Source organism: Colobus angolensis, unplaced genomic scaffold (genome assembly GCF_000951035.1).
Source record: "Colobus angolensis palliatus isolate OR3802 unplaced genomic scaffold, Cang.pa_1.0 Scaffold652, whole genome shotgun sequence".
Lineage (NCBI taxonomy): Eukaryota > Metazoa > Chordata > Mammalia > Primates > Cercopithecidae > Colobus > Colobus angolensis.
In genome coordinates, this window is record NW_012120177.1 from 561,265 (window position 1) to 586,606 (window position 25,342).

General features: G+C 40.5%; 1 protein-coding gene across 1 annotated transcript in view; it reads left to right on the forward strand.

Moving 5' to 3' along the window:
- CCDC129 (coiled-coil domain containing 129) overlaps nucleotides 1-23,320 on the forward strand; it is a 141,666-nt gene extending 118,346 nt beyond the window's left edge. The window contains exons 10-14 of the mRNA XM_011925692.1: nucleotides 12,073-12,155; nucleotides 12,585-13,889; nucleotides 21,517-21,638; nucleotides 22,379-22,490; nucleotides 22,958-23,320. Of these exons, the coding sequence (XP_011781082.1) occupies nucleotides 12,073-12,155; nucleotides 12,585-13,889; nucleotides 21,517-21,638; nucleotides 22,379-22,490; nucleotides 22,958-23,269 (1,934 nt within the window). The 3' untranslated portion in view covers nucleotides 23,270-23,320. The remainder of the gene's footprint in view (nucleotides 1-12,072; nucleotides 12,156-12,584; nucleotides 13,890-21,516; nucleotides 21,639-22,378; nucleotides 22,491-22,957) is intronic.
- Nucleotides 23,321-25,342: the final 2,022 nt, after the last annotated feature.

The window sequence follows — 25,342 nt, forward strand, 5'->3', positions numbered from 1 at the left end:
TAGTGCCTCCCATTGATGGAACACAAGAGAAAGACTGGAGCATAGGCAGGGCAGAAAATGATCAGAATAGAAGATAACAGGGGCAAGGAAGGACAAATGGAGAATAGCCAACAAATAACTGGTCTCCCTGAGAATGCCTTCTGACTCTGGTGGAGCCAGGAGTCCCACATCTGTCCCCCAGAATGCAGCTAAGAAGAGAAGCATAAGCGCGATTCTTGATGGAAACTTTAGTTCTTCAGCTTGGTAACTACAAAACTTGAGGAACTGGGCTACTGTGTAAAAGGACTATTTCTTCTTACTGTCTGAACATTTGATGTAATCTCTGCCAATCAACCAGTGAACTCAACAAGGACAATGTTTGCTCCCAGCCAGCTTCACAAAAGGAAAAAACAAAAACAAAAAACATTTAAACTGGTTATCACTAGAACTATGGCACTTGAATCAGTGGAAAAATTAAAGTCTCAAAAACATTGGCATTACAAAATTTGAAACCTATCTATTGTCTCAAGTGGTCATGGGACATTGTTCATTTAGCCCTGGAAACTTCTATCCTTCTATTTCTGTAAAATATGAATAAGCACTGGATCTAAATTAAAATTTGTCATTGCTTTCTTCCAGGACATTGTATGCACATTTGCTATTCAAAATCAGATCTGCCCTCCTTTTTGTCTCAGGAATATCTAATAAGTATCTATGTAGACAAAGAAGACATATGTGTTTAAACAATACAATCTTTATAGATTCATGTAAATGTTCTGTTTCAGAAATATTTAATTGGATTAAGATTCTAGCTTGCTTCATTACAAGTCCCTGCATGACCAAACCCCGGATTACTCCATGCCACGAAGCTCCAGGCACAATGGCCTGTTTTCCTTCGCCTGGGCAGAAACACAGCTTGTAGGCAGGAGGAATAGGAACAGTTATGATTAGGTTGCGCACTCTGAACATATTACTCTAAAGGATATTTTCCAACCATTTTTATGGTAGTATTTTGATATGACAGTTTTTAAGAAAATGGTATGAAAAGATGCCAGAGGAAGCAGTGTGAATTTTATCTTTCAAAATACAATGGTCAGACCATGGGTCCAATAGAGAGTGTTTTCCTAGATCACTCACCTCTCAAAAAGCATCCTCATATTAGATGCCAGAAGATAGTGGAGGTGCATAGTTGCATTTTAAAGTCGAAATTTTCCAACTCACAAATTGTGTACCTTTCAAGCTGTCATATGAAGGAACACTTCAGATAAGAAAGGCCTCAGGAAATAGAGCATCCATATATTCTTCCTGAAAAAGAAATGTCAAAGATGTACACCAGCCTACTGAATTAGGAAGTCTTGCTTAAAAGGACAGTTAGGCAAAATCTAAAGAATTGTAAAATATGCAAACATAATATAAATATCACAAATATCATGAGTATTCTTAGAAGAAACACACACACAATTGCTAGATCTAAAATCCTAGATTATATCATAGAAAGCTGAATGACAGAAGAAAATGAAATTGTCAACAAATACTGATTAATTGGGGAGTCAATAAGTACTTGTTTAATTCTTGGTATTTGAAATATGTTTGAATTTTTGATGTTACTACTAATTAAATTTAAAAACATGGTATTTGTTATATGTGTTCTACATTACCAGAGGAAAAAAGGCGATCAAAGAAAATATAGTCTACTTGGCAAAAGAATAAACATTGAAAATTAATCATATTAGTAATACCACCAAATATTGAGTGCCAGGCACTATGCTAAGTGTTTTATATTATCTCCTTTAATCCTCATTTAAGTCTCTGAGATAACAATTTATGATGTAGTTCAAAATCAGTCTACTTAAATGTGAAGTTATACTCTGTCTTTATTAATACACCAGTAGGATGACAAATAGATTAAAACTTGTGTCCCAATTCTCATTGATTAGTATTAGCTATTAGTAATGTTGAACTAATAAAGATTCTGAGGCTGAATTTCAGCTCAGCAGAAAAGACTGGATTATGGATTATTAGTGATGCCTACTTTCAGAACAAGTGGGAAGATTTGCATCAAGTATGTCACATATTTACTCTACCAATCAGTTATAAAAATACATGTAAAATTACAAACAATAAGACTAACTATATAGCTTATGAAAACAGTTATAGATGGGATAAATGAACCTACAAAGAAAAAGACTCAAAAAGTCATTAAGAAATTTTATCCACATTTAAAATAAGGAATCAAAGAGATGTTAAAAGCAAAATGAATGGGCAAAATATACCAAAAAGTATGTCAATGATAACAAAAAGAAAACAGGAATTACAGCATTATTAGATAGTGCTGAATTCAAAAAAGTATATATATACACATACAAAAATGTATGAAGTAAGGCCAAAGCTAGGATGAGAGGTAGAAACAGTCTTTTTAGAGAATATAGAATGAACATAAATTGTTCAGTTGGTGACATTAGAAAAACAAGTTATTAACTCAAGAAGTAGGTATCCCGAAATATCAATAACTATTGAAGAAATTAAAAGTTTTTAAAGAGTTTTGTCTTTTAAGGTATACCATTGTCAGCAGTTTTATGGCTAAGCTCTTTTAACATTGTAAGAAAATAATACTACCTAAGACTTCCAAGCTGCTGAAGAGCAGAGTAAAAAAAGAGAAACCTATCAATTGTTTTTTACAGAAGTGGCACAATTATGCTACCAAAATCTGGGGGGAAAAGGCATGTGCTCACAAACGCACATGTGTGCGGCACACACAAACACACAAATCATAATTTTTGATAAGAAAAATTCACATTATATGAAAAGAAACAAGGTATAAAATGTGCATTAGGATTATTATTTTACAAAACACAGACATATAAATGTGCACAAACAAAATGCCCTAAATCGAAATACATAGAAAATACATAGAAATATTTTAGTCATTCTCTTACATGGTTAAGTTATAATGATCTTTATTTTTTATTTATGATTTTTTATTTTTCCAAATTTTCTTTACCACCTTGTATTACTTCTATAATACTGAAAAGCAAGAGTATTGAGCCAAAGATAAGTTAATTTTAGAGAAGCAGATTTTTTTTAAATGATGAAGGAAGGTTATTTTGACTGAAGAACAAAGGGACTGCTAGACCTGGAGCAACGGAAGGAAGGAAAGAAGGGAGGAAGAAAGGAAGGGAAGAATTCCTAGGCTGTAAGATCTTGAAACCAAAACTTCAGGAGAGTGCTAATGGAAGTTATTAAAATGTTATGTAGAAATCTTCATAGGATAGAGACTCTTCTGCCCAAAACTTTTGGCATAGAAAAAGAATTACCTTGTCTCAGGATTATTTTCCATAATTACTAATATTTTCAGTCTTTCTTCAGTTTTAGGATGAAAGTCAAGATAAATATAAGTTCCGTGATGGCAGGTACCTTTGTTGACGCTGGCGGACCAGTATATAGCACAGCGTAGGACCCTGCAGGTCCCAGTGACCACCTGCTAGTAATGAAGGTTTCCAGTAGGAGGTTCCATCATGCTCTTTCTCTGTGGCTTATTCTCTTCAGAATATTAACAGTGACTTGTTCTACAGCAAGAATGTTTTTCAATTTCATAGACAACACAAATCCACAAATCAATTTCAGAATGAAGATTAAAATTATCCTTGACAGAGGCTGGGCGTGGTGGCCTGTAATCCCAACACTTTGGGTGGCTGAGGCAGGCGGATCATGAGGTCAGGAGATCGAGACCATCCTGGCTAACATGGTGAAACCCCATCTCTACTAAAAATACAAAAAGCTGCCTAGGCGTGGTGGCTGGCGCCTGTAGTCCCAGCTACTTGGGAGGCTGAAAAAGGAGAATCACTTGAACCCGGGAGGCAGAGGTTGCATTGAGCCGAGATCACACCACTGCACTCCAGCCTGGGCAACAGAGCGAGATTCCTTCTCAAAATAAATAAATAAATAAAAATAAAAATTATCCATGACAGGAGGGAACCATGGTCCCAAACAAGCTAGATCAAATTTCACAAGGATATAAACTAAATCATTCACTTAGGTTTCAAAACATTTATTTATTGATTTCAAAATAGAGACTGATATCAGTGTAACCCAACACTGGGAACACAACTTCTGACTAAACTAACACAGCCTCAGGCTGTGTGTATGGAAGTGAAATCTAGAAGTAGGAAAAGAGCACAGTCCCCCTCCTTTCCGTGTTGGCCAGACCATGAACCCTGCTACTGAAGCCCAGCTGGGTGACAGGTTTTAAGCAAGCATTAAGTAAGAGCCTATTCAAAAGTACAAGACACAAACAGCCTGAAAAGCCTGCCCTATGAGGGCTGATTTAAAGGGTCTGGGGAGATTTTTATTTCTATTTATTAATTTATTTGAGATGGAGTCTCCCTCTGTCACCAGTCTGGAGTGCTGTGGCACTATCTTGGCTCACTGCAACCTCTGACTCCCTGGTTCAAGCAATTCTCATGCCTCAGCCTCCCGAGTAACTGGGATTACAGGCTGGTGCCACCATGCCCAGCTACTTTTTGTATTTTTGGTGGAGACGGGGTTTCACCATGTTAGCCAGGATGGTCTCTATCTTCTGACCTTGTGATCTGCCTGCCTCAGCCTCCCAAAGTGCTGGGATTACAGGCGTGAGCCCGGGTCTGGGGAGATTTACGCTGAGGAGAAAGGCCTGGAGGAGCTGTCTTTGGGAAAGGAGGAGTTTGACACGTTCTGCACTACTCCAAGGAGCAGAGCTACGACCGACAAATGTAAAATGCTAAGGTAGAGGTGACCAATACAAAGACGAATGTCCTAAAAGGTATGATGCACTCTGACCAGATAGGAGTCATTGCTTGTCACCAAAAGTAAGCACTAGCTAAATGACCATCTATAAGGAATGTTCTGGAAGGGAGGTGGCACCATCCTGTCTTCCAACCTGGGGAACACAGAGAGGTTTTGTTTGTTCTACGCAACATGGAAAATTAATTTTGTGAAATGCCTTCAAAGGAACAACTGCTCTCTGGTCCAAACAATTCACACTACTGCCCATTGTCCTGAAGCCTAGCTGTTCCACATACTTATGCCACCTGCCCAGCTCCTAAAAGCATTGGTGTTGGCCTAATCTCTAACGTCCATTCCAACTCCACGCTAACTTGCTTGGTAACTCAGCTTCACCACAGAGCTGTCACAGAATTTTGTGCCATTGGAGGACAGAAGAGATAGGAACTTGACAATGAAATAGGTAAAGTAGAATTGATTGATGAAGACAGTTAACTTCAAACAGTCTGAGGTTGAAACATTTCTCTTGCTCTACACTTCATCACACTTCACACCCCGTCACCTCTTCGCTTTTTCTCCCTCTTCCTATGTATCTTTCAATTTCCTAGCTTCTATGAACTCAGACTATTTTAAACGTGAACTTTCCACCTAGAATTCAGAAGCTTTTGTTACCAGCCCAGCCCAGAAAAGCAGGTTGACTTTTCTTACTAATTTTAGCCATTCCAAAGGTCCTTTGGCAGGAACCGGGGTCTTCCACTCTGTGGTTGGTGTAATGCTGCCATCTGGTGATTATTCCATCAAAGTGCCTGAGGCATCTGTCTCCTAGGCAGAAATGTTTCCCAACTCAGTGAAGTCAGTAGAGTAGTCCTGTCCCAAGCAGGGTCCCCCTAATTGGGAGGGTAAAATTTATCTCCACGAAGACAGTTGTGTGCTGAAAAAGGTAATTTCTAATTAATATTAATATTAACCATGATTATTAGTAATTATATGAAGATTTATAATAGATATTAATGAGTTATAATAGATATTAATGATGTCCTGCAGCAAAAATTTACATATAACATTATGTAGCCTATATATTATTAGAAATATGTTATTGGATATTATCCTTATTGCAGCCCCACAAGTAACATAGTATTACCATATTCATTGTTTTCTCTATGAGGAGACAGACTCAGAGAGAGTAAGTGACAAGCTCCAGATCACACAGTCTCTAAGTATGAGAGTCAGAATCGAACCCCAGTAGAGCAGGCTTCGACTTTTCTAGATGACTCAGCATGGAGCCTAACTAGATTTCAATGGCATTCGGTGCACAGAAGTGGACCTCCTTGAGCTATGGGATAGGCAGGATGGGGGAACAAGCAGTCTAAGGAGGCATGAAAAAAATTGTGCAGGACTTGGTGGTGGTGAAGGATTCCATTTATACAACAGTTTTGGAACAGGATTCAACCAGCAGTAGAATGCTTAGGTGATAAGATCTAGCTGGAGGGAAAGGACTGGTAGGTGCCAGGTGGGAGGTCAAGGCCCCACTGGAGCAGAGGAAGGAAGAACTGTGGCTCCTTCAGCATATTGAGTACCTAGGGAAAATATCACTAGAGCTAATGAGACGTCTCAAGTTCCCCCAGTCTTGGCTTAGCTAGCTGAAGGAACTGGGCGGGGTTGGCCAGGCGTGCTGGTACCACTTATATTACTCTTGCCAGATGCCATATTGCCTTCCCCAAAGGCAATGTATTACATATTAGGTGTGATATACTGTATTACATATTAGGTGTGAGGGTGTGGGAGTGATAAACGATGTACATTTGTATTTGTCTGTTTGTTTAATAATCCATCATGGCCATTCTGAACTAGGTGATTTCTCATCCTTTGTCTCATTTAATTTCTACAACCCTAAAGGAATACTTAGAATTTGGAAATCCTATATCTAGATGCACATAGTCTAGTTGTTGAAAAGGTACTCTATAAGGAGAAAGGATTTTTAGCCTCTTGAAGAAACTAAACCATCAGTAACCTGGCCCACATTTTGTTTGGTGAATCTCTCAAAATGATTGAGATGCATACATTTCACTTCTAAAACAAACACAAGATAAACAAGCCTATTCACCTGGGAGAACTATGCCCAATTCCACCATTTGATCTCATCATCTAAGTGAGGTTCTCAATGTCTGATTTTTTACTGCTTAAGTGAGTTTCAGAGATTGCTTTGTTTTTTGTGCTTTACACAAGTACAGTTAATGAAAGGCAACAGTTATATCACAAGTATACCTCTTTTGGAGGAAATCACTCTTTCTACCTTTTAGGGACCCTCTGTTTGTGGTTGTTTATTTTCATTTGGACCAGTGTATTAGGCCATTCTCATGCTGCTATGAAGAAATACTTGAGACTGGGTAATTTATAAAAAAAAAAAAAAAGAGGTTTAAATTAGAACACATGGACACAGGGAGGGGAGCACCACATATTGGGGCTTGTCAGGGGAGGGCGGGGGTCAGGGGAGAGCAACAGGAAAAATACCTAATGCATTGTAGGTTTAATACCTAGGTGATGAGTCGATATGTGCAGCAAACCACCATGGCACACGTTTACATGTGTAACAAACCTGCACATCCTGCACATGTACCCTGGAACTTAAAATAATTTTTTAAAAAAGAAAAGAGGTTTAATTAACTCACAGTTCTGCATGGCTGGGGAGGCCTCATGAAACTTACAATCATGGCAGAAGGCACCTCTTCACAGGGCAGCAGGAGAGAGAATTAGAGCCAGCAGGGGAAATGCCAGATGCTTATAAAACCGTCAGATCTCATGAGAACTCACTCACTGTCACAAGAGCAGCATGGGTGGGGGAACTGCCCCCATAATTCAATTACCTCCCACCAGGTCCTTCCCATGACATGTGGGGATTATGTCAACTACAATTCAAGATGAGATTTGGGTGGGGACACAGCTATACCATATCAACCAGATTGGTATAAACCAGCCAGCACATGGACAAATGGGCTCTAACACATCACTCTGTCCTAGTGTTCTAACGTAAAATTTCATCCATGCATTGTAAGAAGGGGAATAGCAACCATTGCATATGAAGCTTATATTCAAGAATAGTAACTGCTTAGAAATTTTTTGAAAATTTGAAATAACAATAATGATGTATGGAGAGTGCTTCACAGTTTGTTGTGCAAATCTTGCATCAAAACATATAGAAACAGCAAGAGGTTCCAAAGTCTGTCTTGTTCATCTTTCACCAAGGTTCAACCTCTTTCTGCTGAATATCTTTGGTTCCCCTAATGCCTCTATAGTCTGGGAGTGGGAATGAGGAGTGGAAGTTAGTCCTGTCTCATGCTGTCCTATCCCATACTTTGTCTACTGCAGAGACCTCTGGAGTACTAACAGGCTGTGGGCCCAGAAGCACATAAAGGGAGCGTTTAACAGGAAGTTTGTGTGGAAAATTCTTCAGGATGGGCTGCCCACTCAACAGGTTATTAAGCAGAGGGGCTCCCATCAAAGTGTGCAGGGCCATTTGCATAGCGCTGAAAAAACATTTAAAGTTCTGCATTGAGCTTTTGAAAGGTTACCACAAGAATCATCATGAATTTCGTACCCACAGTTGATATAAGGAGGAAAACGGGTGGTATTTTTGCTAATCCTAAAGGAAACTGAAAAGTTTTAATATGGATTGAACTAATTATAACAACAGCAGTGAAGTCTTAAATATTACATTAGTAAATTTCTTATAATAAATATATAGTGAGTATATGCTATTTCCTCTGACAACAGTGAACAGCTGTTCAATTACTCAGGTTAAAGGCTCTGTAAAAGTCACACATCAGAGTTAAAGGAAAATGTCTCAGGCAGTACCTTTTCTACACACTATTCAGTTTTATAGTAACAGGTGTTTATGTTTGTAGACTCTTTTAGGTCTTTGTTATAAATCCCACACGACATTGTTAATTTTTTTGTTTAAATAGTCAATTATCTTTTTTAAAGATGTAGATAATAAATAAATAAAATATTCAAAGCTTACCCACAAAATATTTTTCTTTCAATACCCTAAAGATGTTACTCAACTGTCTTCTTACTTGGATTATTTCCAAGGAGAAATCTGCCATCCTTATCTTTTTTAACTCTATATTTGATGTTCCTTTTCTCTGGTTGATTTTAAGGATTTTTATAAAAAGTCATTGGTGTTGGGTAATTTTTCTTTCTTTTGTTTTTGGTTTTTGTTTGTTTGTGTTTTTGAGACAGAGACTTGCTCTGTCACCCAGGTTGGAGTGGAGTGACACAGTCTCAGCTTACTGCAACCTCTACCTCCCGGGTTCAAGCGATTCTCTTGCCTCAGCCTCCCAAGTAGCTGGGATTACAGGCATGCGCCACCATGCTGGCTAATTTTTGTATTTTTAGTAAGGACGGGGTTTCACCATGTTGGCCAGGCTGGTCTTGAACTCCTGACCTCAGGTCATCTGCCTGCCTCGGCCTCCCAAAGTGCTGAGATTACAGGAGTGAGCCACCACGCCCAGCTAGTAATTTGATTTTCATGTGCCTTAGTGTAGTTTTCTTCATGTTTCTGGTGCTTGGAGTTAGTTGGGCTTTGTGAAACAAAGTTTTCTTTGAAATATTTCTTCAAAGGCTCCCCCTCCTCTTTGGGGTTTTTCAATTACCTGTACCTGAGGCTACTTGGACTTGTCTCATCGCTTGCTGATGCATTTTCATTTTAAAAATTATTTTCTTTTTTTAAATCTCTATGTTTCATTTGGGATAGCTTCTTACGACCATGTCTTCATGTCACTAATCTTTTCTTCTGCAATCTCTAATCTGCTACATATATCCATTATAAATTTTACTGGAGACTTTGTTGTTTTCATCTCTAGAAGTTCAATTTGGGTTTTTTTTTAATATCTTGCATATCTCCATTTAACATAGGTCATCTTTCCTCTAGCTTCTTGAACATATGGGATATAGTTTTAATAAATGTTTTAATGCTCTTTCTCAATTGATAATTCTAAGATCTGCGTTAGTAATAGGGTGGTTTCAATTGATTGATTTTTCTCCTCATAATGGATCATATGTTCCAGCTTCTTTGCACACTTGATATTTTTTAATATATGCCAGACATTTGGATTTTACCATATAGGTAAAATATATTAGACCATCTAGGTGGTAGACAGTACTATATTACCATAAATATTCTTTTGCTTATATCTTGGACACAATTAAGTTACTTGGAAACAGTTTAATTCTTTCAGGTCTTGCTTTTAAGGCTCGTTGGGTGGGACCAGAGCAGTGGTCATTCTAAAGCTAATTATTTCTGACTCCTGAAGCAAGACACTTCTGAGTATTCTACCCCTCAATGTCCTGTGAAATAGGAGGTTTTGCGTCTGGCTGGTGCGCGCTTTCCCTATTCCAGGCTCTGGATGAGTACTGGGCAGTGTTTCCACTGATCCTTTCTGATGGTTCTCTTCCCAGCTTTTGGTGGTTTTTCACATGCATGAGCTCATCAGTACTCAGCTGAATACTCAAGGGAGACTCTCTTAGAGTTCTGTCTGTGTGCAGCTCCTTCCTCTCCTCTATGTGCTCTTTGAACTCTAGCTGGCTCAGTCTTTTTGGACTCCTAGCTCTGTTTCCTCAGCTTCACGTGTCTGCCAGGCTGAGCCTGGGTTCCCCCTTCTCATGCCAAGACCTGTAAACTCTCTCAAAGCACTAAGCTGGGTAACTATAGGGTTTACATCACATCACTTATTCCTGTTTCTCAAGGACTGCTGTCTATAACTGTCTGAGGTCTGCTGTCCATAACTGCCTGAGGTCCACTGTCTTGAAAACTATTTTTTTAACATATCTTGTCTAGTTTTTCAGTTGTTTCAGGTAGGAGGAAAAATCTAGTCCCTATTACTACAGATTTCCAGAAGCAGAAGTCTCATTTAGATCTATGACTTGCAAATATTTTCTATTTTTTTACCCTTAACTATGTAACAAGAGGCAATGGCTAGGTCAAAAATAAGCATTCTCAAAATGCTCAAAGTTTCTCAATCTCTCTAGGATTGAGCTATTCTAAAATGTATGCCCTCTGAATTTTAGCTTTTAGTTAGGTTTGAGGCTGAATTAAAGAATATGGAGTTTATAATGTTTAATCATACAAAATTGAGCTGTTACTTTCTCTTGACTTTGGCCTCAGGCTGAAGTAGCTGGGGTTTGGGCTGGGCCGACCACCTCTGGGACTGTCTCCACTTGCTGTCTTTGCTCAGACACATGGACCGTTAAATATCTTGGGGATTGTTGTCTACAGGGAGAAGAATGATGCTGCTCTTGTGAGTGGAACTGTCCTTCAAGGTGAGGTCCAGCAGAGACCTAAGCAGAGGTTAGGATCATTTCCCTCCCTTGAACTCTTCTTCAGCAGTTGTTCAAGCAAAAGCAAATCCCCTATTTATCACTTAGGTACCAAATACTCAACTTTATATCTAAGGACAATGAACTGTTTCCTTTTAATTCACTTCCCAGACACATACCCAATTTTCTCCCAGGACAGACAAGGCTCCTCCCTCTGCTCCTTGTATTCTGAGGAGGCCACCTTGCAACTCCCCTCCTCCTAAGAGACTGCCTATTACAGCCTATACTGTGTTATAACTGAAAGCATTTCTCATTAAAGAAGATTAAAAAAATTCAATAATTTAATCTTTAGCATGGTGACACTCTGGTAGCCAACTATTTCCCCCACAATATATAACTTAATATTTACCTAAGAATCTACAGATAGACTTAACATTTCATGGATGCTCCTGCTTACAAAGTCATAACCTGCCCACATGTGACTTTGCCCTTTCTCTGCATGTCCCAGCCTCTCCTGGTGACAAGAACAGTGATCTAAAACACGAGCACAAACTTGTAGTCATAGAAATAGTCCAGCTGCAGCTAGCAAAGGGTCCTTATCCAAATTTTAGTGAAAAGAACAAGAATATATATATATACACACACAAATATATAAAATGTGGTCTTTTATTATTTTATTAGTGTGGCATTTAAGGCATATGTGTTTCCTTCTGGATTTTCTTTCCCTTAGTAAAGATTCATCTCACGACCATACTGTTATTTGGTTTTGAGAGACATTAGTTTCTCTTCCTTCGTTTCATGTTTTATTCTTTGTATCAGGAAACCAGTGATGCAATTTTATGTGAGCTCTCTGACAATTGAGAAAAAAACATCCTCGGAATTCCCTCATTTGTTTTTTCTTCCACACAGTGGGCATTTCTGCAGGATCCATGGTGTGTCAGGCACCTAGAGGGGTTGATCCCAGTCCTGCTGGCCGCATGTTTTCCTTTTAATAACCGAAAGATCTTTTTCCTTCCGCAGGTGCCAGGGTGGACAGAGCAAATAGCTGCCAGTCTGACAGCAGTGGGTTCCTGGAGGAGCCGCTGGAACTGCTGCCCTTCCAGGTAGGAGGGTTTGGAACAGGGCCATGTTGCTCATCCCTCACATTCCACTTCAGCCCTATCAACCAGGCTGCCACCCAAACCTCACTCACAGCTAACTCAGAAAGAGGGGTGTTTTAAATCAAGCCACAGTTGGAAAGCCTGAGAAGGCACAAACCACCTGCACCCAAAGGGCAGGGGAAGATGGAGTCATATTAGACAAGGTGCCAGAAAGTGTGGCCTTTCTTTCCTTTTGATTTTACTAAGCAAAGAAGTTGAGCCCCCTAGAGAGGAGGACCTTGATAAAGTGGTAAACAGATGCAAAACCTAATGTTGCAACCCTTATCTCCTGACTCCTAAGTCAATGGCAATGACAAGAAGAAAGTCTCGCCTTAAACCTGTTGCCTCCTCCACTTCCTGACCTGTTTCCCTTTGTCCTGGTTTCCTCTACAGATGCCTTCCTTGCCAAGCAGCCAGAGTCCTGCTGAGAATGGAGGTAGAAAACCAAGAGATCAGAGTCACAGCGTAGGATCATCCCAGGACTGTCAACTAGAGTCAGATGGGCCAGATTCCAAGAGTAGGGTGAGCGCATCTTTTTCAAGCCAAGACATGAGTGCCTTGGAAGAAAAGGCCTCAGTATCTATAGCGGAGGAAGAGTTTCTGCTTGAGGCCATGGAGAAGCCACCAGAGCTGTATATCCCAGACATGGCCTGTGCCAAGACCACCATGAGGGGAGAACACCCAAGGAAAGAGAGCCATCTGCGGCAGCTTCTGCCAATGTCCCACAATGAATATGAGGTTACCGGATCCACAGCCACTTCCAAATATGATCATCCTCTGGGGTTCATGATAACCCGCATCACAGAAATGCAGGGCAGTTTTCTGAGGCCTGAGGGGGCTGGCGAAGTGCAAAGCCACCACTATGAGTCTCAAAGATCACCTGGAAATGATCATACTCAAGACAAGTTCCTTCATGTTGACTCTGAGGCCCCAAGAGAAGAGGAAAGCAGTGGACTCTGTCCTGACACCAACCACAGCTTACTGGCACCAGAAAGCTCATCACAGTGTGTCTCCAAGCACAGTGAAATCATACCTTATGCAACTGACCTTGCTCAAACATCTGAAAAGCCCATTATCTACCTCCATAAACTGCCTGGAGATCCTGCCCAGGTGAAGTCAAGGTCTTGTACTTTGGGTCAGATACTACCTAGGCCAGAAGCTGAGATGGAAAATCTTCCTCTAAATACTGGCAGCTCCAGGTCTGTAATGACCCAGATGTCCTCCAACATGGTGTCAGCTGCTCAGGGTGCTATGTCTTTGGAGGCTGGTCCCAGAGGAACATCTTTAGAATGCACTATGTGTGATACTGTTACCACAACAGAACCAAGACTGGGGACAGAAGCAAGACAGTACAATGATGCTTCCATTCAGACTTTTGTATGTGAGCCCAGGCCCTGGCATTTCTGTTCAGTTCCAAGCAACAAGGCCTTGACACATGGGCCCCAGCCCCTCACCAAATCTGTCTCTCTAGACTCAGGCTTCCCTAGTATCTGCCCACTGGGCACCTGCCATGCTATACCCACCCACTGCTGCATCTGCTGTCATCACCACCGCCACTGCCACTGGGAGAGGCAAAGCCCTGGCCTTGAACCCTCAGTCTGTAGGCACTGCCTCTGCTCACTCACTGGTCACCGGGAAGCCCAGTTCATGACGACTTTGAAAGCCCTTCAGGACACTACAGTGAGGGAGCTATGTTCCGTAAGTGTTCACCCTTGCAAAGATGGAAAGGCAAATGCACCCATGATAAACACCTCAGGGATAATGTTATACTTCCTTGCTGAATGCAAGATCTCAGGGCAAACGTTTCTATTTTAAATCATGAATAACATTTGTAGAGTGCTTTATTGTTTATGATACAGTATCACACATTTCTTCTTGATACTTCCAATCAATCACCTTTGGAAATAAGCAAAGCAAATTTTATTATTAATCTTCATTTTACAGATGGGAAAACTGAGGGGTAGAACCATACATTCATATGTCTAAGGTTATAAGCGTGAATACATCTGTAACTCATCTCCAGTTCTAGCTGAGAAGTTCTGTGTCTTAAATTCATTTAGCTGTATAATCTTGCACAAGCCATTTAATATTTTTGTAAAATAGGGAGATTATTCATGCCACTGACACAGGATTATTTTAGGATTAAATAAGATGAACCCTGTAAACCACTCAGCCCAGCATGTGGCACATGGAAAGCTCTAGGTAATGTTAATTGTGTGGGTATGTTACTCTTATAATCAATTTTTGTGACTGTTTTGCATTGTTCAGGTCTTGAACTTAGAGCTTCTCATGTCAAATAGAGAGGCTTTTGGTCACTTTTGCTGAACCTATTGAAAGGTGGACCCTATGGTTACTGAGGACTAAAAGGCTCCAGCCTTCTCTAGCCCTTGATTCATCAGTAAGTGTTTAATGAGCCCTTCCAGTTTCTCCTTTTTTAGCAAGTTTTCAAAGCAACAGATGGTCTAGGCTTTCAAAGCCAGCCATTGATTAAAAAACTTAAGCCTATTGCACATAAAACCACTTGTATAGTGAGTTGAAAAGGTGAGGGGGCTTGCACAGAGAACGTAGGTAGAGCAGGGTAAAGTGGAACCATGATTTACTGAGCGCCTACTGTTTAGTGCCTGCAGTTACCTTCCCATTCTCTTAATTCCACAAATATTTAGTGAATGCCTATGCTAACCATTTTCCATTATGTCATTTAATCTTCATTTTAATCCATTCCATAAATATTTGTTGGGCTCCTAATATATGCCAGGTCCTTCTTCTTTTACAGACAAGAAAACTAGAATTAAGAGAGTTTAAATAATTATCTCAATGCCTCCTAATGACTAAGTGGGACGTCCAAATTCAAATTCAATTTGAGTAACAGTAAATTGCTTGACACTACAGTCCAAGCAAAGAAGTGTCTGACTTTAAAATATCTAAATCTATAAAGTGTAAAATTAACATTAGAAAGTGATTATTTGAAAGATAAAACAAATTACTACTTGGCCTTTCAACGCATGAAAATTGCCTTACATAAATGTGATATAAAGAAAGTGATTACAGGAAAGTTTAAATAATTTATCAGATCATTTTTTAATTGCAAGACTCCCAGGCATTTGAAATATTTTTATATGAACCTAATATTAGTCAGAGTTGAACAGGTAAGAGAAAGCTTCATTTAGGCATAGTGCTCAGTTCTAGGTATATTCTCCAAAAGTTCAGTGGAAGAAAAGAACAAAACCTAATGTATGCTGGGTCCTTCTTGAGTATTAAAAGACCTTGGTTCAAGCCCTGGATAACAGTAGGGTCGTCATCACCATAACCATCACCACCACCACCCACCACCACCATCATCATTATTATTGTCATTATTTACATCATTTGTTGAGGGGATTTTAAATGCCCTAAGTAAGTGGTTTTCCACTGGGGATAATTTCTCACCCTTGAACTCCCAGATGACATTTCGCGATGTTTAGAAACATTTTTAGTTGCCACAATGGGAGGCGGGTGGTTGCTACTGGCAACAAGTGGGTAGAGGCCAGGAATGCTGAAAAACATCCTAAAATACACAGAACAGCCACCACAACAATGAATTCTTTGGCCCAAAATGTCAATAGTGTCAAGGCTGTAAAACTCAGCTCCAAGAGAATAAACATTTACTCGATCACATAGTTTGTAAGGGAAAAATGTTAGGGATGAAAGATAGCTGGAGAAGGTGATATTTTGAGAGGCCGTATGGGGGAAAAATATTAAATTCTAGAATTAGGTACTCCAGTTTCCACAAAGAAAGGCTGGTTGTTGGTCTAACATAGGAATGCACATCCCGAAGAAAGATTATTTTTCTAATTTACATTTAAGACAAGCATTACAAAGATTTTAAGTCATATTTAGTTTTATATTTTGTTAAAAATAACAAAATTGTGTTCAAAACTCCAGAAGAAATGGTTCTTCTAGACATATCCAATTTCATTCTTTTAGTGTAAATGCTATGGATGTTTATTCCACAATAAGATACTATCTAAATTTTGTTTACATCACCCCTCTTGGAAACAATATAAATAATTTGTTGATTGTGTTCAGAAGACAAATAACAAACATATATTCATAGACTAAGAAGTGAGACATCTATTGCATCAAATTGTCTTTGGGATGTACTATCACTTAATTTATTCCTTAGTATTATAATTAGGTATCTATGGCAACAGCTGTATCTTGAAAAAATAAAAGCTGTATCTTGAAAAAAGAAAAATGGCTAACACAGCCTCCCATGACACAAACTGAAAACACGACCTACCTAATGAGGTTCTTTCATATAGCTGGGGTGCCTGGGACAAATCGGTGCAAATAAAAGAAGTACCAGGGTTGAGAGTGGCTCAAAGGTGGTCCTGACTACAGGTGCCAGAGGGTGTGTAATCCATCAGGCAAACCACAACATCCAGAGACCATGACTGGTAAGTAGCACAGCCCAGTAAGACCATTAGTGTAAAAGGTTTGAGAGTCTGTGAGGTATTGGAGGTGTCCTGATGAATTTGCAGAAGCACGGTTCTGGGGATTGAAAGTGCAAGTGGGCATCTAGCACCTGGGAGCAGATTCACAGGTAGAAGGATTGCAGCTTCTCAGAGGAAGGTAAGCTGGAAAGAGTAAAAGGTGGCCCTGGGGAAACAGGCACAGGAAGCTAGAGCCAGATTCATCATGGTAAGGACATTATTTAGAATAGGAGTAGAAGATTAAACTTGGGCCAGCTCCAGGGTGACCAAGTGTGGACCCAGCTCTTCTTATTCCTCCTGCCTAGTGTCAAAAGAGGGCTTTGGGTGTGAGTAGCCCCAGCTGTGTGGAGAGATTTGGCAGCCGGAAATAGATGTTCCTCCTGATTTGACACTTTGGCATATCAACACTTCTGCAGAAAACAGGGAGGTTTTGTGGCCCGTTATGCTCAGTAACTATCCTCAGACGTGGGTAGATTTTAAACAAGTAGGAGTTTGAATGGGTGTGAAGGCCACTATCCAAAGGCTTCTAATGCCTTGTCTCCTATTGCCTTCACCTTCTTTCATCTTAGAATTTGCAATTATACAAAAAAAGGTACTTTTATATCCAGTTGATTTGGCATGATACACCTGCTGAAATGGATGCTATATAAGGTTTTACCAGATGACAATGAATTTCCCTTTATTTACATCCAAAGAAACAGAAAAATACACTCAAAGGAAACAATTCAAACATACATGCATATACGTGTGCATATTTATACTTCTATGCAGGCATCCATATGTCTACAGACACATGTGCTGGAAAGCAAGTAGAAATAGAGGATTGCATTCCTCCAGAAGAGGAGACCACTTAAAGACATTTAAAGCACAAAGAGAACAAGTTATTGCATGCAGCAGCATCTACTGTGAGTGAGCCTGGGTTTGTAAGGCCTGACAAATGTTCTGAAGAAAATTGGCTTTAAATTAGATGCCAAGTGCTAGACATGGCTAGAAAATTTATTTATGAAAATATTAACAGGAAATAGCTCTTGAACCAAGTGAAGATTATAAGCAGAGATGGACATCTCTTAGAAGACATTGGGAGGCCGGGCATGTTGGCTCACACCTGTAATCCCAACACTTTGGGGAACTGAGGTGGGTGGATCACCTGAGGTTAGGACTTCAAGAACAGCCTAGCCAACATGGCAAAACCCCATCTCCATTAAAAATACAAAAAGCAAAATATAATTAGCTGGGTGTGGTGGTGTGTGCCTATAATCCCAGCTACTCAGAAGGCTGAGGCAAGAGAATCGCTTGAACCTATGAGGCAGAGGCTGCAGTGAGGCAAGATTATGCCACTGCACTCCAGCCTGGGCAACAGAGTGAGTCTCTTTCTCAACAAAAAAAGAAAAAAAAGATGAAGAAGAAGACAATGGGAGTTCTGAGCAGATGTTGAAACTAAGAGCAATTTTACATAAAGGACTTAAAGACTCAAAAACATCCTTATCTTACCCCCCTAATATAGCAATAGCAATATATAACACTGTAGAGAAACATTTGAATAAGTGACAAATGCCATTTTTGTGGCCTTTTTGGGTTGTCTAGGGTAATGATTTGTTGATGTTGATATAATTAAATTTTCACATATAAGTGAGTTCTTCACAATAATTTATTAATTTAAAAAATGGTTTGTTGGTATAATTAATTGTTATATGTAGGTAAATTCTTCAGGATAATCTGTTAATTTTAAAAAGTGTTAATTCAAAAAAAATTCCAGAAAATAAAATGAAATCTATCAGAAATAAGATTTCTGAATTTTAGAAGCACTTCCATATTGTTTATGATTTAGTTTTAGAGAAAAATAAAGGTATACAAATAAGGAAGAGTAATATGAGCATATTCGAAGTGAAAATTCATTGTCTTTTGGTGATGGTGCTCTTACCATTGAAGTTGAAGTTTGTTTAAATGGGTTTGGGTCAGTAGAGCAGAACTTGCATTTGGTATGTAGGTTATAATCAAGCCTTTATATTGTAAGAAAAAGAAGAAAGAAGAAGGAGGAGGAGGAGAAGAAGAAGAAGAAGAAGAAGAGGAGGAGGAGGAGGAGGAGGAGGAAACATTCAAAACGTTCTGTTTTTGAGGGGTTTTATTTATTTATTTTTCTTACCTACAATTTTCTTTATTATGAAATCATTTCTTTACTTATTCTAGGGCTAAAATTTTTTTTCGATATTTCCAAATGACCAGAAGATGGCACCGTTTCAGAATCTTCCGCATCCCTCCCTTCTCAGAGAACAAACACTCCATCAGTTATTCCCAAACCCAAGCACCCCAATCTTATACCTTTCAATCACAAAAGGCTGCCCCAAAATAACTAGATGAGCATAAAATTCAGTGTTTATGATGTTCAGCCTATTTGAGCACCACACTTCCATGACCCTGGCGTCACTGTCCCTAGAACTTTGAAGTGAATTTGAACCAGTTGGGAAGTCTTGGTTACCTGATAGGAAGCTACTAGAACCACTCAAACAGCTTTCTGCTGAGGGACAAGCAACTTATCCTTGTGTTCAACTATACTGTGGTCCCTGCTGTGACTCAGATCTTAGAAGAAAAGAAATGAACCAAGAGATTTGGGTTTGAAATCTAAGTGCTACTTTTTGACCACAGACAAGTTAACTAGCCATTCTATGTCAGAACATGTATCTATAACAGATGCCCTTCGTGGTCTCCAAGATCTTTTCTGGTCTTAAGAGCCATAATCTAGCATTCCTGCCAACATCAGTATCGCTTCAGAGATCCCCTAACTGGTTCAAATTCACTCACATTGATGCAAGAGTAATTGGGGAGCTTTACTATGCAAAATATGTTATTCGGTATAAAAATTAGAGGATAGAATCAAAACCAAACTCCCAAACCAAAATATGGAGAGTTTTCAATATAAAAACATTACTCTTAGGAAAGTATTTTCATTATGACAATTCTGGTAAAAATAGCCGTCAGGCTGCCAGGATGTTGGCCATGTGGTTTAGAGAGGAAAGGTAAGAAATCTGGGACTTCCTAGAAACAGAGCTAGAGGAGTCCACCTAGCTGTAAGGTTGGTCTCCATGGAAGGAGGAAGAAGAGAAGGTTAAAAAGAGCCAGGCTGCAAAATCAGTTTCCTTTAAAGAACATCACAGAAGCCCCACAGCATGTTCTCTGTCCCCATCTCATTGGCCATTGTCTCTGCAAGGAATGCTAGGAAATATAATTTTTTTAGCTAGACACAGGGCTGCCTCTAAAGTATTCTTGTTAACAAGAATAAAAGAGAGAAAGATTGTGAGTAGTCAACTAGCAGCCTCTGCTGAGCTGATTTTGGGAAGGGGTCAAAGCCTGTGGGTCTGACAGAGATGGCTTTAGGGCCCAACAAGCATTAATATTACTCAAATTCAGATGGTTAGTGGCCCTGGAGTTCTGGGTCATGGATTTCAAAGCATGATCCAACCCAGGATGCAAAACAAAGGGGATAGCTGGTAAGAACTCAGCAAGTCATCAGAGTGCCGGCAAATGGACTGGGCTTGGAGGTGCCAAAGGTAAATAGCTTTAGTTAAAGCCATGAAAACAGATTGTGTTCAGTAACTACTGACAGTAGGGGAAAGAGCTGAGCTCCACTTCAATTTGTGCAGAGGTGATTTGGGTATTCTAAAGAGAGAATAAGGGAGGGTGGAGAGCAGGGGCTCCGTAGAGCCAGAAAAGTGAAAAATCACAAAGAATTGGTCCATGTCAATGCCATTAGACCAGCTGTGTTTGTGAGCCAGCAGTAACTGAAGTTAGGATTCTGCCCTCCAAGAGACTGGGGACAGAGGCCCAAACCTTCCAGATGATTACATTTCAAAGGAATGGCTCTCAGGTCCTTGAGAGAGACGCTTATGAGTTGTAAGAAATACATATTTACAATTATAATAAACTTTTAATAAATACTCTCAGAAAGGGCCTATGTCAGGTGTTGGCAAAAGCAAACAGTACATTTTCCTGGAAGCCTTTAGATTTCTCAGGCAGGCTTTTTCATGGGGCATGGGGAGGCTGAGGTCATCCCAGGGACACAGTCCTGGTCTGCTGGAGCCAGACTGGAGGGTGGTCAAGTCTGTTAGTGGAGAGTTTCAAAGTTCTTAGGGGCTGCAGAAATATATTTAAATTAGAAAACCAAGGCAAAGGCACAGCCTGAGAGAGAAAGTCAGATTTAAAGGATGACTACATCAGCAGCAATGGGAAGGAATAAAAGGGTAGACATAGTTCAATTCTAGACTCCAACTCCTGGAGATGACAGGATGCCTAACCTTTGCCTGCCTTCCTCAGAGTGGGCTTGTTCAGTGGATGAAGCTGATCCTGCAGATTCCAACATCCAGGACTGTGACTAAGCAGGACTAAGACTAATAAAAATTATTCTAAGCAGATTTTCTTTAATCAAACACATACCAGCTGAACAGATGTGTTCAATGTTATTGATACTCAGAGTGAGGCAGTAGCCAGCACCAAAGTTAAACAAGATTAAACAGACTCAACTTCTCACAAACCCTTATGCTGGCCCTTCCCCTCCTCTCTTCTACCTACATCCTTGCATCCCTACATCACCTAGGCATCCAGAATGCCTTCCAGCCTCTGGGACATAATGACTGTCACCCAAAGGCCACCCAACAACAGCTGCCTTTCTGTCCCAGATGAGCACTGTCACTAGTTGTTTTGTGAACCCAAACATTGGGCTTTTCCTATTCCCCTTAAGTTAGCAGTAGGGCCTGTTTGCGAAAAAAGTGAGCTCAAATGGGAAGACAGGCTCCACCATGGTGAGCTCTTTCAGAAGATCGGAAAGGACTTTCTTCTCAGTTCTTCCTCATTGTTCTCAGTGCACAGTCCATGAGATGGAAGCCATGAAGACGATATGCCAGAGTTTCCGGGAGTATTTAGAGGAAATTGAACAGCACCTTATGGGACAGCAGGCCCTCTTTTCCAGGGACATGGAGGAAAGGTAATTACCTAAGGGAGCCATAAAAGTAAGTACCAGCCCACACACCTGGAGCAAGGAAGGTAATCAGGGCAGGACAGATGAGCACCCTGGAGCAGAGCTAATGAGAAACCGGCCAGCTTTTCCTTTGCTTTCATGCTCTTGTTCTTGCTTTCTCTGTGGGAGTCTGTGAGAGCCATTTGCTAGATAGCAATACTTATTCTTTAAGTCAAGGGCTATTTGAAAAGGTCAAAAGGCAAGGCAGTCAGGGGCATTGCCAGCAGGATGTCTTTAATCAATGGGATGGGGCTTATGCAAATGCAAATGTGAGGAGTTATAGGAGTTTCAAAAATCTGCATTATTTTTACCTAGATTGAAAACACATCCCATAAATAGATTAGTCATTCATTGCCTGGGGCTGGGGATGGAAATCGGGTTTAACTGTAAAGGGAGGGGCATACAGGTTCTTCTTGGGGAAATAGAAGTGTTTTAAAACTGGATAGTGGTGATGATTACACAATTTGGTAAATTTATTAAAAATTATTAAATTGTGCTCTTAAAACAAGGGAACTATGTTATACTGCAATAGAGTTTTATGTTTTTTTAAAGAACACAACCTTAGTTATGTCTGCAACTGACACAAATAAAGATGACATTCTCTTTTAAGAAACTGCAAAGGAAGAACCTATATTATGAGGAGACAATGCAAGAGTGCACCTGGGAAGGATTGTTAAATTTGGTTGTTTTCTATTATTTACTTGCAGGGAGGAGGCGGAGCAACTGCAAACGTTACGTGAGGCCCTGAGGGAGCAGGTGGCAGAGTTGGAATTTCAGTTAGGACACCGGGCTCAGCAAATCAGAGAAGGGATTTTACTGGTATGGGTGATGGGGTGTGGAGTTTGACTGTCTCCAGCCTACCACATGAGAGGTGCATTAAATGAGAAACCCGATTGCGCAATCATTTCAGAATCTAGGTTTACATGCCAACGCCTTCATTTTAAGTATACGGAGAAGTACTCTGGTTTGCTCAAGGGTCCACAGCCAGCTGATGGTGATTCTGCATCAGAATTCAGTTCACCTGTCATGCCAATCTTCCCCCTGCCCTGTGCATCATACAGAAGTCTTATTAGCCCATTTTCCAAATAAGAATAAGAATCACAAGCACAGTGAAGCTCATCTTTGGAGCCAATATAAGCTAAGTCACTATCAGAATCTGCTGCTGGCTCAAAGAGCCCATTTTAGAGAATTGACTACCTCATAATGCCTAGCTCATAAGTTTAAGTAAGCTGTTTGGTGCCAATGTGATGTGCTGTTTACTCTTTTTCCTCTTGTTTTCCTTTTAGCAGCTGGAGGTTCTCACAGCAGAGCCACCTGAACACTACTCAAATCTGCATCAATGTAACTGGATAGAAGAAAGCAATGGCCAGACTTCATGTTCTAAAATCCACCCAGGCATGGCCCCAAGGGCTGTCTTTCCTCCCAGTGATGGCCAGCAGGCTCCCTGTTCAGGTGGGACCCAGTTGGCTGCCTTCACTCCACCCACCTTGGAGAACAGCACCAGTATGTCTCCTTCATCATCAGCTTGTTCAAAGTTAGGTCCAACCCCTTTGTCAAATTGTCCTATTGGAGAAAATGATACAGACGTCTTCCTCTAGATCAGGTTTGATAACCTTCATACAAAAATGTAAAGGTCCAGAACAGATGTAGCAAGGAAATGTCAATTTTCCCCAAGGAGAAGGGTCTGCCAACCCATTGTCAGCTGTAGCGTTCATATTCTACCCATGGTTAAACCCAAGAGGAGTTTAGAATACTTTAATATTCATTCAATATAGAATAACTGATCACCTAGTCTGTGCCTGGCACAGAGTATGCAGCAGTGACTAAATAGCATACGGTCTCTGCCCTGCTGGAACTTATAGTGTGGTGGGGGAGATAGAATTGCAAACAAAAAGTATCTGAGACAGATCTCAGTCAATATAGAAGTTTATTTTGCCAAGGTTAAGGATATACACCCAGAAGACAGGTCTGTGCCTTTCTCCAAAGATGGTTTTGAGGACTTCAGCATTTAGCGGGGAAAGAGCTGCTAATGGGGAAAGAGGAAGACATTTTTAAAAGGTGTGGGTACATAAGAGGCAAACACTTGCCTTCTTTTGGGTCCAATCAGCTTTTCTCTATGTGAGAGGGGGAAGAGGAACAGTCACTTCTGCATTCATCTAGCTCAGTGGATCTGCACTTTTACAGAAGGTAAAATAAACATAGGGCAGAGGAAGCAATCAGATATCCATTTGTCTCGGGGGAGCAGAGGGATGGCTTTGAGTCCTGTTCTTTGTCCTGCACCTGTAAAGATAAGCTATCAATGTACCTTTTCAGGTTAAAATTCAAAAGAACTGTTTTAGACTAAAGATTTTAGGACCCACAAGGAGTTTCCCAGTGGGCAAATTGTGAGGGAGGTATGTAGCTTTTAAAAAAATCTTTGTAGCTATCTCATTTAGAAAGAAAATGGGAGGCAGGTTGCCTGATGCAGCTCCCAGCTTGACTTTTCCCTTTTACTTCACAATTTTGGGGTCCTGAGGTTTATTTTCCTTTCACAGAATATAACATGTACATACATTTATTGTTAAAAACTCTGAAGGAAATAACAAGGTTTTATGAAAGAGAACACAGAAGGAAGCCCGATTTAGATTAATGTTCAGACAGGCCTGGTTGAGGAAGCAACAACAGAAGGAAGGAGGATCCGGGCCTCAGAGGTACCAGACTGTCCAAAACTCTCCAGTCAGGCAGCCGGTGGGAGTACCGATGAAGCACCTACTGTGTGCAGACCACTTTTCTAGTGCTGGAGACAGTCATAAATAAGACAGATGGACTATCTACTCAGAAAGAGTTGGATGAAGAGTAAGACCGAAAACAAACAAACAAAACCCAACAAGCAAATAATTACAATCCTGAAAAGAGCCTCAGAAGACAGTGTGATAATATTGCAAAGGGAGATGTGGCGTGAAACTGTACTGCATTTGTCAGGGTGCTTGTGGAAGGGGAGGCTGTTTGGGTAAGACCTGAATGGTGAGGAAAAGGAAGCCAAGTGCAATTTTGCAAAAGAACATTCAAAGCAGAAGCAATGGAAAGTTAACAGGCCACCAGATGTAGAGATAGCCAGTGCTGCTGAGTGTGGTGGGGCATGGGGATGGAGGGAGGGAAAGGCTGAGAGGGGGTCGGGCAGACTATAGGTCATGGCCAAGTCTTGGCACCTGAATCCTTTTTCCAAGGGTAATGGAAAGCCACTGTAGGTTTTAAGCAGAGTCATCATATAGTCTGATTTATGGTTTAAAGTCATGCCGGCTGCTTTATGGAGAAAGCATCCCTGGGGGCCTAAAGCGAGGCAGAGTGCCCAGCTAGGAGGCTGTTGCTGTCATCCCCGAGGTGAGAAGCAAATGTCCTCAAGTTGCTTCTATCCAGCCTCGGAAGTTTGTGAGGCTCCCACCCCAGTGGAAATGCAGGGAATGGCACACAAAGGCCAGAGGCACTAGATCTCTAAGGAATGGGGAATAGATGCAGAATGGAATAGTCACGAAAAGTTGCTGGGAAAAGTAATGCCATGAGGGAAGTTTATAATTTGTATGAAAAGATGGTCAAAGGAGAGGTCACTTCCTAGCAAGTAACCTCAGAAACTAATTCTATTGAAACCACCCACTACTCAAAACCGTCTCACATCCTGTTTGCACTCTTCCTCT